The 14692-nt window shown below is 50.9% G+C and overlaps 1 protein-coding gene across 2 annotated transcripts in view; it reads right to left on the bottom strand.

Annotated features, from left to right (window-relative positions):
- Positions 1-8589: 8589 nt before the first annotated feature.
- LOC120693040 (callose synthase 3-like) overlaps positions 8590-14692 on the bottom strand; it is a 35585-nt gene continuing 29482 nt past the window's right edge. Inside the window, exons 41-43 of one of the 2 annotated variants that reach the window (XM_039976442.1) lie at positions 14624-14674; positions 9145-9330; positions 8590-9052 (exon numbers count right to left, since the gene is read on the bottom strand). In XM_039976442.1, the coding sequence (XP_039832376.1) occupies positions 8804-9052; positions 9145-9330; positions 14624-14674 (486 nt within the window). In that variant the 3' untranslated portion in view covers positions 8590-8803. The remainder of the gene's footprint in view (positions 9053-9144; positions 9331-14623; positions 14675-14692) is intronic. The other variant, XM_039976443.1, reaches the window with a different exon arrangement.

Below are 14692 nucleotides of genomic sequence, written 5' to 3'. Positions count from 1 at the left end.
CTCGGAAGTCTGAAACTCTGAATATTTCCGATTGTCCTGTCACATCTGGATGCTGCTTTTGCAGCGCCATGAGTGTGCGCTCCTGCCGGTGTGGTCGCTGATGATGGAGCGTGCGGCGGCGTGGTTTCTGATTGCTGCACCACCCCTACCGCCGTGAGAGCGCCTGACGCATCGCTGCGTCGAGAAGAGAAGGGCCGCGAAGATGCCTTGTTGTGATCTTGCGGTCTTGCGGAGACGGAGGTTTCCTATGCTCTCGTAGTTTAGTCGTCGAGGACTGACTGGGTCGTGCTCCTCTCCAGCTCTCCCCCGCTCCATCACCGCCTTTCCCGGATCTCCGGCGGCCGCGATGCCCGGCCCGGAGATTTCAGAATGCAAATCCGAATTCAGGGATCTATATGAAAAAAATGGATCCGTATTTTTATATAAAGACCCCTGATTTGGATGGCCGGCGGCGAGATTCTCCGGCGGGAAGGTCATCAGTCATCACCAAGTCGTACCCCGTCCCGATGCTTTTCACCTTCGAACGCGCCGTCTACGTAACCAGTAACCACGAAGACGACAAGAGGCGGTGCTCGGCGGGGGCACTGTCTAGTACTTTTTGCTGGTTGGTTGGAACTTGAAACAGGCGATGCAGAAGGAAAACAGGAAGAGGCAGCAGCCAGCATGACCAGGCTCAGGACAGAAGCTAAGCTTTTTTTTTTCTTTTCTATCTACCCTGGTTTAGATGCTAGTTAGAAATTTTACACATCAATCACATCAATGTTTGGACAAATGCACAACGTATTAAATGTAGATGAAAAAAATCGGTTTCCATAGATTGCTTGTAAATTACAAGACTAATTTAATGAGCATAATTAGTTCATGATTAGATAATAAATTGCTACAATAAACATGTGCTAATAGAAGATTAATTAGTTTTAATAAACCCATCTCGTAGTTTACAAACGAGTTCTGTAATTAGTTTTGTGATTAGTCTATATTTAATAGTTTAAATGTGAAAAAAATTCCCTTCAAAAACTTTACACAAAGCAACTAAACGAGGCCTTAGTAATCAGATAATCCATTTGTACGCGACGGATCGTTCAGCACCAATTCTTGAGCTACATCATTCATCTCTCCATGAAGATCGATCTCCGCTCTCATGGATTATCTATGCATTTCCTGGAGGAACTCATTCAGACTTCAAAACATGTGCAGCAGTGCAAGCCTATACTGTCGAACTAGCAAATGCAGTTTGTGAGGATCTGCTGCTACTAGTGTTTGCTAGTAGTGGAAAAGTGATAATGTTATCTCTAATTAACAAGCCTCGTGAAAAAATTCTAGGTATTGTAGGTGCTATTAATATATTTGAGGAACCAGATTTGATTGTGTGGACTTTAAACTCTAATGGGGTTTAGTCATCAGCTTTCGAGGGGTCCAACCAATCCACACCCCTGTCGTTTGGAAGCTGACTATCCCTCCTAAAATCCAGGTTGGAAGCTGACTATCCCTCTTAGAATCCAGGTTTTTCTCTGGTTACTATGCAACAATAGACTTCTCACTAGAGATAACCTTACCGGCCTGCGGATGCTGCACTGCGCCAAGGAGATGCTCTGCCGTCTCCACGACCTCCACTCGCGCCCGGTCTCCATCGCTGAGTCCAACCCGACGACGACGACGGTGAGGATGAGTTCATGGTGCTCGACCTCCACTTCAACTCGCTTCGCCAGGCGCTGCAGGAGGTCAATGACGCCCCCACCGCCGACCGCTGTGTGTTCGTCGACACCGTCCACGCCTCCCATTCGTCCGCCCTTCCCGGCATGCTGGAGTTCCAGGCCACGACCTACAACTTGACCGCACACTACATCAGCCACCTTAGAGCCGTCACCACCGTCGCCGGCTGTAGTGAGACACTCGGCCTCGGCCTCATCCACGTCCTTACCACTGACCCCACCCGCTGGCCGGCACTCACCATCCTAGACGACTTCACTGACTACACCAGGCAGAAGGTCGGCATGGTGGACGACGAGTTCACCATGCACGATGCCACCGCCAGGCGCCCCCTCCCCAACCAAGTGATGAGGAGGATGGCGGAGCAAATCCGCCATCATATCGCCATCTTCATGTCGCGGGACCTCTCCATCGCCGTCGACTTCGGCTCCGACACTGTCTCCACCTACACCTCCGAGACCTCTGACCATCTCCACCTCCGAGACCTCCGACGACACTTTCATCAACTCCAGAGACTAGGCCGCCATGGTTCGAGTTTGATATGTTGTTACTTTTGAGATGTCTGTTCGGGTTGAGAAGTAGTTGATCCCATTGTAAAGCCTGTGTTCGGATTAAGGATTATTTGATTCGGTGTTGACCTTGCGTACATTGTGTGGGCACAATACTGAGTGAGATTCATCGTTTGATTTTACTCAAAGGAATAATGAACAGAGGAGGGGGTGGGGTTGTGTTGAGTTCATTTCCTTTTATGTGCTTGGCTGTGGTGCAATGAGCCTATAATATTCTTCTTCTATGATGAATTTGATTCGTTTTTTATTTTATCTTAGCAATGCACTTTTCCAGGATAGAAATCATTTTAACATATATGAATTTGAGACCAAGTTTACAAGGAACTTAACTTATCTATTCACAACACAACTTGATACAACACAAAAACTCTTACACATTTTATGTGGATAGCATACCACACTCTACTCATGCCATTCACTGGCATGTTCCTCAACTCTCCATGGTGGCTACCTATGTCATCTCCGAATGGCTCCTATTTGGGGGAGGGGAGTGACCCCATATATATATAGACTTTGTGGCTCATATGTTGTTTCCATGTGTCCACCTTCTACACGCTTCTATAATTCTAGAGTTTTCTCCGTCTTTATCCTATCATACAAATATCTCTCTTTAGAATATTCCACATTTCACCATGAAGCATGATAACTACTCCTATGACTCATACATGCTCTCCATTCTTCTAAAACCTTCTTATCGTGCCATGATCTTATCCAAATGCATTACAAATTTAGTTTCTTGTGATTTCCACAATCTTCTATAATATCCCAAGTATGCATTGCATATTTCAACAGTCTACTTGTTTTTTTTTTGCCCCTGGTCAAGCTGCCAATGGCTGCTGCAATAGAGCAAAGTTTGAAAGGTATCATCAATCTTGATCATACCTAGTAGTAGCTACATCTCTACTGACAATATAGACCATTGTACAGTCGGTCCAAGTATACCATTGCCAACTTGTACATAATCTTTAAAATTCAACTTGTTAAATTATTGGCCACAAAAATAGAAACTGCCCTTCCACTTGTACAAAATTTGAGTCATTGTTGACAGGGGTAGACCCAGATACCTACCAACCGAGTAGGGTCCCCATATCTCGGGTGACTACCCTGCTCGACTACCCTGCTCAGACTACCCGGTGGACAGACACTCGGCTAGACAATAGGAGGGTCTTCTACAAGTCAGGATGAAGGCTGGAACAAGGTGTCCAGATTATCCGGGATTCCGACCCGCTTCATTGTAAACAACCCGAGTAGATGTAAACCCTTACTTATAACCCACGCCTCCTAGGTTATATAAAGGGTCCGTGAGGGTCCAGCTGCAGGTCCGGTTGCCCCCACTCCAGACGACGTCTCCTTTGCCCTTGGATCTCTACTCCTCTCCTACCTTTGGACCATCTTTACATCTTCATATATGCATCATCTCCCTCTTTGTTCTCGTTTTGGTTTCCAACTTCAATTCCTATTCCAAAGGGGAGTGTCTATCTGTCATTCGAGTGAAATCCCAGTTCTCCTCACTTGATTTTTTTAGAACGCTAGATCAAAATCTAATGATTTTCCTTCATCTTCTACCTCCATACACCTTCTTCCCAGCCTTCTAGCATCGGCCCACCACCCGCCGCCACCCCTCCGGCATGGGCGGGCTTGGGTCGCCACCTCCTACTGCCATCACCCCAACCCCCGGCACCGGCCCGACCGCCTTCCTCCATCCACTGCCCAGGCCGGTGGCGCCACCGCTATGGCCGGGCCGGCCTGCCGTCGCCGGCCTTCCTTCTAAGACTGGCGGTGAGCATCGGCCCCCTCCCGGCAACATCGAAACCCTAACCCAAACCCTAACCTCACCGGAATCTCGCCGGAGTTGGACAAAAAAGGGAGGATTTGGAAAAAAAAACAAGTGAGGAGATGCTTCAAAACAATGTGAGTGATAGCTTTCCCCTTCCAAAATGCACGAAAGGATTCGCGCTGTCGAAGCTGAGTAGGACTATGAATGGCTTGGCTGGGCTTCGGTTGCAGTTGCGATTGAAACAATTATGGTTGTGGTAGGCGGTGGAGGTTGGATTTGTTTTGGAACAATGTTTGGCAAAAAAGTTCTGGTAGTGGCTTCTCTGATAAACTGAGGGGTAAAATGTTCCCTTCCTTTTTTATTTCTTTCTCTTTTTTCTTTTTCTCTCTCTCTCTCTCACCATTCCTTTTTTATTTATTTATTTTCTTTTTTCTTCATTTTCTATTCCTTTTCCTTTTCTCTATTTTTTCTACCTTCTTTTTCTCTCTTTATTTTTTCTTCTCATTATCTTTCCACCTTATCCGTTCACCCATCCATCCCGTCCTCATCCTCTCTCCGCCATCCGCAAATCCCAGTCGCCTCCACCGCCCGAGACTCCCAGCATCCGGCCATCCCTCTTTGTCTACGCGCCTTCGACCACCCAGGGCCTCTCCACCATCGTCGCTACCACCTCTCTCCTCTGTCCGCCCCCACACCGCTCCTTCCCGCGCCAACCCATCCCACGCGCAGGCCTAGTGAGGGCATTACGGCCGGGGAGGAAGCTGCTAGCTCCCACATAATGGCTCCATAGAGCGCGTCAGCCGGGTGCTTCGCCCTAAGAGCTGGAGCTGGAGTTGGATGACTGTTTGGCATAGCTCCTACGCAGAAGAAGCCGGAACCGGAGCCCTATCAAATAGGATCGAAATGCCAACCATCAACCTAAGGGTGGTCTACAATGGTCTGACCCAATAGAGGTTTTCTCCTGTCTCTTGAAAAATTTATGGGTTGTCACGATACAGATGTACTTGATCCGTATGAGCTCATAGGTTTGGGCTTCCTCCGAGGTCTGGCTTGCCGGGCACGGACACCGCGCTGCGTCACAGGTGCTGTTAGGAGTCACATGTGTGACTAGGAGGTAAGATGTCACGTAAGTAATAATGGGTTGGGCACGTGCCCCAAGAAGAAGCCAAACAAGAAAAAAAGTTATATTTCTCAAATCGTATATTTCTCAAATCGTATATTCAAATTAAAACCCGACAGCATCACTATGTTTCTTGCCACGAAATCTTCAAAACAAGATCACACTTGAATACATTTTGATGATTTTTTGGCGGAACATTTTTTTTAACGCGGGACAAATTTTTTAAGCTAGAGCAATTGTTTCAACATAATAAAAAAATATTCCGCCTTCTGGAACAATTGTTCCAACAAAATAAAAAAATATTCCATCACTAATAACAATTGTTTCAACATAATAAGAAAATATTCTGCCTTTCGGAACAATTGTTTCAAATGAATGAATGAAGAAAAATAAAGAAAGAAAGAAGTAGCGTGAGTACGAAAGAAGAAGAAGAAGAAAAAAAGAAATAGAGCTGGACATAAAGTCACACTGGGCCGCCAAAAACGTAAGGAAGTGAGCGGGCCGCGAGAGGTGCACGTTTCTGCGACAGCACCTCAAACTCGCGCACGCTACCCTAAGCATTGGGGGTGCCGCGCCCCTCGCCGGCTCGCCGCCGCGTCTCCTCCGCCGCGTGCTGGCGACGCCGCTGGCCGACGGCGAGGGTATCGCCAGGGGCTGACGCCGCCCGGCGGCGGCAGCTCCTCGCCAGTTTCCCTAACCTCATCTCGTCTCGTCCTGTTCAGGGCACGCAACTCTCATTCCCTTAATTTGATAGTGATACTATCAAATCTTTGGACGTGGAAAACATATCCTAAAAAATCCTAATAAATTTTGCAAAATCCAAAACACATTTAAAAAAATTCTAATACTAATATCTCAGATTGTGATATAACAAGCACCGCAGAAGCATTGCATGGATAGGCCTACACTCAAATCTTTGGAAGATTCTACATGGAACTTGTTCCAGAAAACTAAAGAAGCAAAAATTATACACCGTACAAGCACCATACAAGAAGAAGCAAAGACATGTGCCGTATAAGTTAAAGCGTCGTGCAAGCCAACACCATGCAAGTACCAATAAGGTTTGCGCCATACCGCACGGAGATAAGAATGATAAAGAAGATAAGACGCAGCAAAGACCGCATCGCTGTTCGCAGCACTATATAAGGAGGACGCGCTTCACAGGTCGAGGCATCGGTAGAAGTCAGAGCCTTCGAGAGCGAAGTTCCTACGAGAGCACCTAAATCTAATAAAATTCCCGTACCATCCCTGTAAAATAGCCATCAAGTCAGTTGTGAAATATCTACGGTAAGATAATCTTTTCCTTCTTTGTTTTAATAGTTGGGGGTTTTCCGAAAGGGAAAACCATATATAAATTTATTTGTTTAATAAAGTAGTTCTTCTTTATTTTTTTTGTATTTGCTAGCCTAATTGTGTGCTTTAAGTCTCTGTGCTAAGGACCCTATAAGAGAAATATTTACGGTAGTTCTCATTTGAAGCCGAGTTGTGACAGTTGAGAGAACAAAATAGCCGTAGAGAAGTGTTCGCTTCGGGTGGAACTGTCTAGGGAAACGACAAGATTTTAGGCCGCATAATCACAACCGTAGATATCTCGGGAAGGCAGACTGCTTATTAAATACAAACTCGCGATAAATATGGTTATTTATCACGAGTTTGTATATAATAAGCAGTCTCCCTTCTCGAGATATCTACGTTGTGATTATGCGGCCTAAAATCTTGTCGTCTCCCCAGACAATTCCACCCGAAGGGAACACTTCTTTACGGCTACTTTGTTCTCTCAACTGCCACACTCGGCTTCAAACGAGAACTATCGTAAAGGTTTCCCCTATAGGGTCCTTAGTACAGAGACTTAAAGCGCACAACCAGACCAGCAAAAATACAAGGAAATTAAAGGAGAACTACTTTATTAAACAAACATACTTACATATGGTTTTCTCTTTCGGAAAATCCCCAACTATTAAAACAAAGAAGAAAAAGATTACCTTACAGTAGGTATTTTATAACTGACTTGGTGACTATTTTACAGGGATGGTACATGAAATTTTATTGAGTTTAGGTGCTCTTGCAGGAACTTCACTCTCGGAGACTCTGACTTCTCCTACCGATGCCTCGTCCTGTGAAGCGCGTCCTCCTTATATTGTGTTGCGAACAGCTCTGCAGCCTTTGCTGCGTCATATCTTCTTTATCATTCTTATCCCCGTGTGGCATGGCGCATACTTCATTGGTACTTGCATGTCATTAACTTGCATGGCGTTGGTTTGCACAGCGCTTGACTTGCACGACGCTTTAACTTACACGGCACATGTTTTTGCTTCTTCTTGCATGGCGCTTGTACGGTGTATGATTTTTGCTTCTTTAGTTTTCTGGAATAAGTTTCCATGTAGAATCTTCCAAAGATTTGAGTGTAGATCTATCCATGCAATGTTTCTGTGATGCTCAATCTGAGATATTAGTATTAGAATTTTTTTATATGTGTTTTGGATTTTGTAAAATTTATTAGGATATTTTTAGGATATGTCTTCCACGCCTAAAGATTTGATAGTATCACTATCAAATTAAGGGAATGAGTCTCTCTCTCTCTACATCTTCGATTTGTAACAGTTTGATCCGATTTCTCTCTTGTTCGGATGTCTGAACTTTGTGGCTGTTCAGTTTCAGAGCAACGTATCTGGGGCAGTGGCGAGGTCGCGAGGACATTGTGTGGTGAACCGGTGAACCGATTTCACGTCGTGGGCTTACAGCGGAAGATCAAAATTCTAAACAGCACAGATCACATATTCTTACTAACAAATTCTAGAACATTTAGAGTCCAAGGCTAGACATGTCGAAAATTTGAAAGCAGAAACCTAGCAGGTGAAATACATGATAAGTACAGTGAAATGAAGAGATGCCAGTGATGTTTCGGCAGCAGGTGTATACGCCTATATTAGCACTTACCAGGCACACTATTTCTTTTCCAGCCATCCTATTACTGCAGTGGGATTAGAAGATTTAAGTTTCAAAAGGCTATGTAATCGAGCAGTAGAACACAAAGGCTAAATATTCAAAACTCCAGATTATGCAGGAATTGAATGAGAAAAAAATTGCACAAGATTAAATTCCCCTTACATTCGAGAAGAACAAGGATGAGCCTCACCTGAAAATATACAAGAGTAAATTCCACAAAAATAGATATTGCTTACACAGCAGATTCAAGAAGTTGTATCACAAAACTTCATACTTAAGAAAATGTATCACAATACTGAAGAATTTGTACCACAAAACCACAGACTAGTATGCAATGCATCGCACAACTACATATTTAATAGATTTTAGACATGTAAAATATGTAGTTTTGAGATAGTATGGAACGCTAAATATGTAGTTTTATGGTACTTTTCAAATGTGTAGTTTTGTGGTACTTTTTAAAACTCAAGGTTTCTGAAATTTACTCAATGTATGTACAATACTGTGGCAACATGGAAAAGTTACACATAAGTTGAGGGGAATTGGGTGTGAGGAGGAAGAAGGGGATACAACATGACACCTTGATCTGATATTACGATAATAAAAATACACTATACCCATGACGAATATTTACAGCCAGTGCATGTTGGAATACAAGCAAGAATATACAGAAAGACTAAATCAGTCTTTGTTACGAGACGACCGTTCCTTCTTTTGACCACCAAGAATTCGGGAAATTTGCAGTCCTCTACTGAAGGCTTGATTAAATAGCATCCGCGTCTGGAACTCAGACACAAAGGGAAACCATGCGAAAATAGTAATTGGCGTGAAGAGAAGCACCCCCATAATTATTTCATAGGCCCGCGCTAGGGCACGAACAGATCCCCATAATCCTACCTGTCGAGCAAGAGGCTTGCAAGCTTGTGCAATCTGAAAAATCAAATCATGCACAGTAAGACAACAGCAGCTATATACTATATATAGTACAGAAGAAAATGAACCAGACAAGAGCAAGAGGGCACCAGTAGTATCCCCCATCCAGTGGGCAAGAATGCCAGAAAGCACACAAATATATCTTGCAAGGTCATCTGAAACAATACTATCAAGACAATCAAAACAGCGGTGAAAGAAACAAATATCAAAAATTTGATCAGACGGAAGAATAGCTGGAAATCTGCACTGAATCTCTGCCTTCCCACGGACACTGTCTGCAAAGAGTATAGGCAACTTATAAATGAGAAGTGGCAGAAAAGAAACTAGAAGAATAATAGCAACAAAGTTATCATGGTAAGAATATTTCTTATTGTAGGAGAGAATAATTGTCTTGTATTCCTCCAAATCCAAGAAGGATGGGATATATGGTTTCTATACATGGGCCTTTAGATGGGCCTCTATACATGGGCACAATATACACCAACACCCCCCTCCCCCGCAGTCTGAACTACCGGCGCAACGGTGTTCAAGACTGGACAACAAGAAAGCCAACACCCCCCGCAGTCTGAACTACCGACGTAGCGGTGTTCAAGACTGGACAAGAAGAAAGTACAAAGGGCAAAGACCCCCCTCCCCACAGCCACAACTAGCCACCTGCTACGTTGAGGCTGGAGCGAAACTCTGAGAAGGTCGAGGAGGGTAGTCCCTTGGTGAAGATGTCGGCAAACTGGGAGGTGGTAGGGACATGGAGTACCCGAACATCGCCGATAGCGACTCTGTCGCGCACGAAGTGTAAGTCGATCTCCACATGCTTCGTCCGCTGATGCTGAACGGGATTGGTGGAGAGATACACGGCGCTGATGTTGTCGCAGTAGACGAGCGTGCTCTTGGCGAGCGGGCTGTGGAGCTCCACCAAGAGCTGTCGTAGCCAGGACGCATCCGCCACACTGTTAGCGACAGCACGGCACTCCGCCTCGGCACTGGAGCGGGAGACAACCGGCTGCCGCTTGGACGACCAGGAGACATGGTTGCCGCCCAGGAAGACGGCGTAGCCGGAAGTGGAGCGGCGAGTGTCCGGACAGCCAGCCCAGTCAGCGTCGGTGTAGACAACCAACTCAGCAGAGGACGAGCGGTAAAGAACTGGGCCGAGGTCCATAGTGCCTCGGACGTAGCGGAGGAGACGCTTCAGCGCAGCAAAGTGTGACTCCCAGGGATTGTGCATATGGAGACAGACCTGCTGAACAGCGTAGGTGAGGTCCGGCCTGGTGAAGGTGAGGTACTGCAAGGCACCGGCCAGACTCTGGTAGGCAGTAGGATCAGCCACAGGATCACCCAAATCAGCAGACAGCTTCGCCTGAGTGTCAACAGGAGTGGAGCATGGCTTCCAATCAGTCATCCCAGCCCGCTCCAGAATGTCAAACGTGTACTGCCGCTGGTGAAGGAGAAGAGCAGATGGGCGAGGCTCAACAGTGACGCCCAAGAAGTGGTAGAGCTGACCAAGATTCTTCATAGCAAACTCCTGCTGCAGAGAGGAGATGATGCGCTGAAGCAACTGCTGACTGGAAGCTGTGAGCACAATGTCATCGACATAGAGCAGTAGATAGGCAGTCCCATCCCCACAGCGGTAGATGAAGAGAGACGTGTCAGATTTGGCCTCGGTGAACCCTAATGTCAGCAAGAACGTAGCGAACCGAGAATACCAAGCCCGGGGAGCCTGTTTTAGATCATAGAGACTTGTTGAACCGGCAGACCATGTCCGGACGACTGGAGTCCACAAATCCCGCTGGCTGAGAGCAGTAGACTGTCTCTGACAGAGTGCTGTGAAGAAACGCATTCTTCACATCCAGCTGGTGCACAAGCCAAGAGCGAGAGAGCGCAAGCGAGAGGACCGTGCGCACAGTAGCAGGCTTCACCACGGGACTGAAGGTCTCATCATAGTCCACACCAGGCCGCTGGGTGAAACCCCGGAGAACCCAGCGAGCCTTGTAGCGCTCCAGTGTGCCGTCAGCCGACGCTTATGCGTCCAGATCCACTTGCCTGTGACCACATTGCCACCAGACGGACGCGGCATGAGGTCCCGCATCTGGTTAGCAAGAAGAGCCACGTACTACTCTTCAATCGCGCGACGTCAGTGAGGATCCGCCTAGGCGTCGCGGACAGAGGAGGGTACCGGAGAGACCCGCGGCTCCCCCTCAGTGACGGAGAGAGTCGCGGCCTGAGACGCCATCCGCCGAGTCACCATGGGATGGATATGCCGAGGATCCCGATGGACGACTGGCGGGTGGTACACTGCCGGCTCGACTCAAGAGCGAGGCGGCGGAGGCGGCAGCGGCGACGGCTCCGGTGTAGGCATCGCAGGAGCCTCCAGAGCCGGAGGCGGCGCCGAACGACGCCGGTACACCTGCACCGGCTGAGCGAACCGCGCAGGTGCAGGAGGAGGCACCGGGGCCGCACATGGTACAACAGGAGACCCCGGGGCCACACCCGGCACGACAGGAGGTCCCGGGGCCACGCCTGGCGCGACAGCGGGCACCGGGGCCGCGCGTGGCGCGACAACGGGCACCAGGGCCACGTGTGGCGCAGCAGGGATCACCGAAAGCGGTGCCTGTGTGCCGGGAAAACCTGTAGGGAAAGGGCAGACATGTAAAGGTGGCTGAACCACCGGGTCAGTCGGAAACAGGGACTCCAACTCGGGGCCAGGAGAAGGTGTGGAGGAGGTGGAGTAGGGGAAATCCGACTCGTCAAACATGACGTGTCGGGAGATCAGGACGCGGCGAAAGGTGAGGTCAAAGCATCGGTACGCCTTGTGGTCAGGGGAGTACCCAAGGAACACACAATGAGTCGAGCGGGGGCGCCAGCTTGTGAGAAGCGATGGCGGTGGTGTTAGGGTAACACGCACACCCGAAGACCCGAAGGTGGTCGTAGCGAGGAGGGGTACCGAAGAGAGAGTGGTGTGGAGTGGGAGCAGGAGAAGCAGTGGACGGAAGACGGTTAAGCAAGTAGGTGGCGGTGTGGAGGCTCTCGGCCCAGAAGCGCGGGGGCAGAGAGGCCTGGATCAGAAGGGTGCGCACGACGTCGTTCGTCGTGCGAATCATCCGCTTAGTCTTGCCGTTCTGAGGAGAGGTATACGGACAAGACATACGCAGCTGAACACCTCGAGAGAGGAAGAAAGAACGGGAGGTGGAGTTGTCGAACTCACGCTCGTTGTCACACTGGACGGCCTTAACGGTGAGGCCGAACTGAGTGGACACCCAGGCAAAGAAGTGGAGGAGGGTGGGAAAGGTCTCAGACTTGGCGCGCAAAGGAAAAGTCCAAGAGTAGTGTGAGAAATCATCGACCACCACCAGATAGTATTTGTAGCCAGAGAGGCTGAGAACAGGAGAGGTCCACAGGTCACAGTGAACAAGGTCAAAGGCATGCATCGCATGCGAAGAAGAGGAAGAAAAAGGAAGACGAACATGACGACCAAGCTGGCACGCACGGCAGAGGTGCTCAGCAGGAGCTCTAGTACCAGGAACATCGGTACTACGGCTGAGCTGAGCCAGAACGTCGCGGCCGGGGTGACCAAGACGGCGGTGCCAGGTGGTAGAAGACGGCGTCGCGGCAAAGGCGGCAGACGAAGAAGAAGGCGAAAGTGGTGCAGTGGAAGACGGAAGACGAATGGTGTAAAGGGGCCCCGTACTGTCACACCGGAGCAGCGGACGCCGGGAGGCCGAATCCTTTACAGTGAGGCCAGAAGAGTCAAACTCGATGGAACAAGAGTTGTCAGCAGTAAACTGATGAATAGAAAGAAGATTATGAACCATCTGAGGAGCAACAAGGACATTGGGAAGACAAAAAGAACCAAGAGCAGAACCCACAGCGGTGACAGGAAGGCAAGACCCATCACCAACCATAATGAAAGAAGAACAAGAGGGGTGTGGGGGCCGGACAGAAGAGAGGATACCGACATCTGGGGTGGTGTGGAAGGAGGCACCCGAGTCGGCGATCCACTCGGTGCTGACCGGCGGCGTCAGCCCCATGGCGCTGAAGGACTGCGCCAGTGCAGCCTGGTCCCACCCCCCAGGCCAGGTCGACTGCTGGCTGGGCGGAGCGGGCGGGGTCCAGAACGGCGCGACCGCGGGCGGCATACCGAACACGGGCCACGCGGGCGCGGGAGTGGACACGCGCGCCATGGCCAGCGCGGCCGTCGCGGGATCAAGTAGGGACGCCACAGCAGGCGCGTGCAGGGGCGCGGGCACCGAGGCCGTCGCCGGCGCGGGCGCGTGCACGGGAAATCTGGCAGCAGGGGCGGCGCCAGGGGCCCCGGGAAAGGCGGATCCGGAGGCCGGGTCGGCGGCGGGGCCCTAGGGCAGCCACGCGCCGGGGGCGGCAGCCGGCGCGGCGCGCGCGGCGGCGAGGGAGGCAGCGGCCCGCGCGGTGTGCGCGGCGGGCACGACGGCTTGCGTGGCGTGCGACCGCGCGGCGGGCGCAATGGCGTCCTGCGCGGCCTGGACGAGCTTGGCCTCGATGTCCCGCAGTATCTCCTGCGCGCGCTCATGCGCGGTAGCAGGGGCGGCACCGAGGGCCGCGAGAGGCGCCAGGGCGGCGGCGGGGGGGGGGGGGGGAGGGGCGTTCGGCGGCTGCGGCATAGCGGCCCTAGAGGGGTCGCGCGGCGGCAGCCACGCGCCACCAGTACTAGAGGAGGCAGGGAACGTTAGCGGGGGCCAGGCGCCGGCCGCACCCCCCACAGCAGAGGAGGCAGGGGCGTGCCGCGGGGGCCAAGCGCCGGCCGCACCCGGAGCGGCTCCGTGGAGGGCAAATCCGGCCGGAAGGGCGGCGGAGGTGGCTAGACCACCACCAGATCCGGTGGCAGTGGAGGCAGCAGCACCCTGGGAAGGAGCTGCGCCGGTAGCCAGCGCGGAGGGCGGCCACACGCCAAGGCCAAGGCCAGGCAGGGCAGCAGCCAGCAGGGGCGGCGGCGCCCAGAGCAGCGCCCGCCGCGCCCGCGTGTAGGGGAGCCAAGGCGACGAGGACGGAGGCGGCAGGGGCCCCGGCCGCTCCCCCCACGCCTGCAGCGCCCGCGCGCGCGGCAGCAGGGTTTGGGACCCCTGCGCCCGCTGCGCCCCCCCGCGCGCACGCCAGGAGCGGCGGCGGATTGGAGCAGAGAGGCGTGACGAGGACGGCGGCGGCAGGGGCCCCGGCCGCACCCCCCACGCCTGCAGCGCCCGCGTGCGAGGCAGCAGGGTCTGGGACCCTGGCGGCGGATCGGAGCAGAGAGGCCGCGGATCCAGCGCCGTGATGCCAGGCGCGCGGAGCAGAGGAAAGGGCGCCGCTGGCAGTAGAGGAAGGTGCACCGCCTGCAGCAGAGGAGAGGGAGGAGAGGGGAGGGGCGGCGGCGGCGGCTGCAGCTAGAGGAGAGAGAGAAGGCTAGCTGATACCATGTAGGAGAGAATAATTGCCTTATATTCCTCAAAACCCTAGAAGGGTGGGATATATGGTTTTTATACATGGGCCTCTAGACATGGGCTCAATATGCACCAACACTTATGATTCATATTTTCTCACATACTAAAAATTCGCGTTTACCTTCATAACAAGCAGAACCACCACAATTACAAGCCATGAGATTAAATATACCTAGAAGAAACAGCGTTG

Source organism: Panicum virgatum, chromosome 9N (genome assembly GCF_016808335.1).
Source record: "Panicum virgatum strain AP13 chromosome 9N, P.virgatum_v5, whole genome shotgun sequence".
NCBI classification, from domain to species: Eukaryota; Viridiplantae; Streptophyta; class Magnoliopsida; order Poales; family Poaceae; genus Panicum; species Panicum virgatum.
This window is presented reverse-complemented; position numbering and strand designations above follow the sequence as displayed.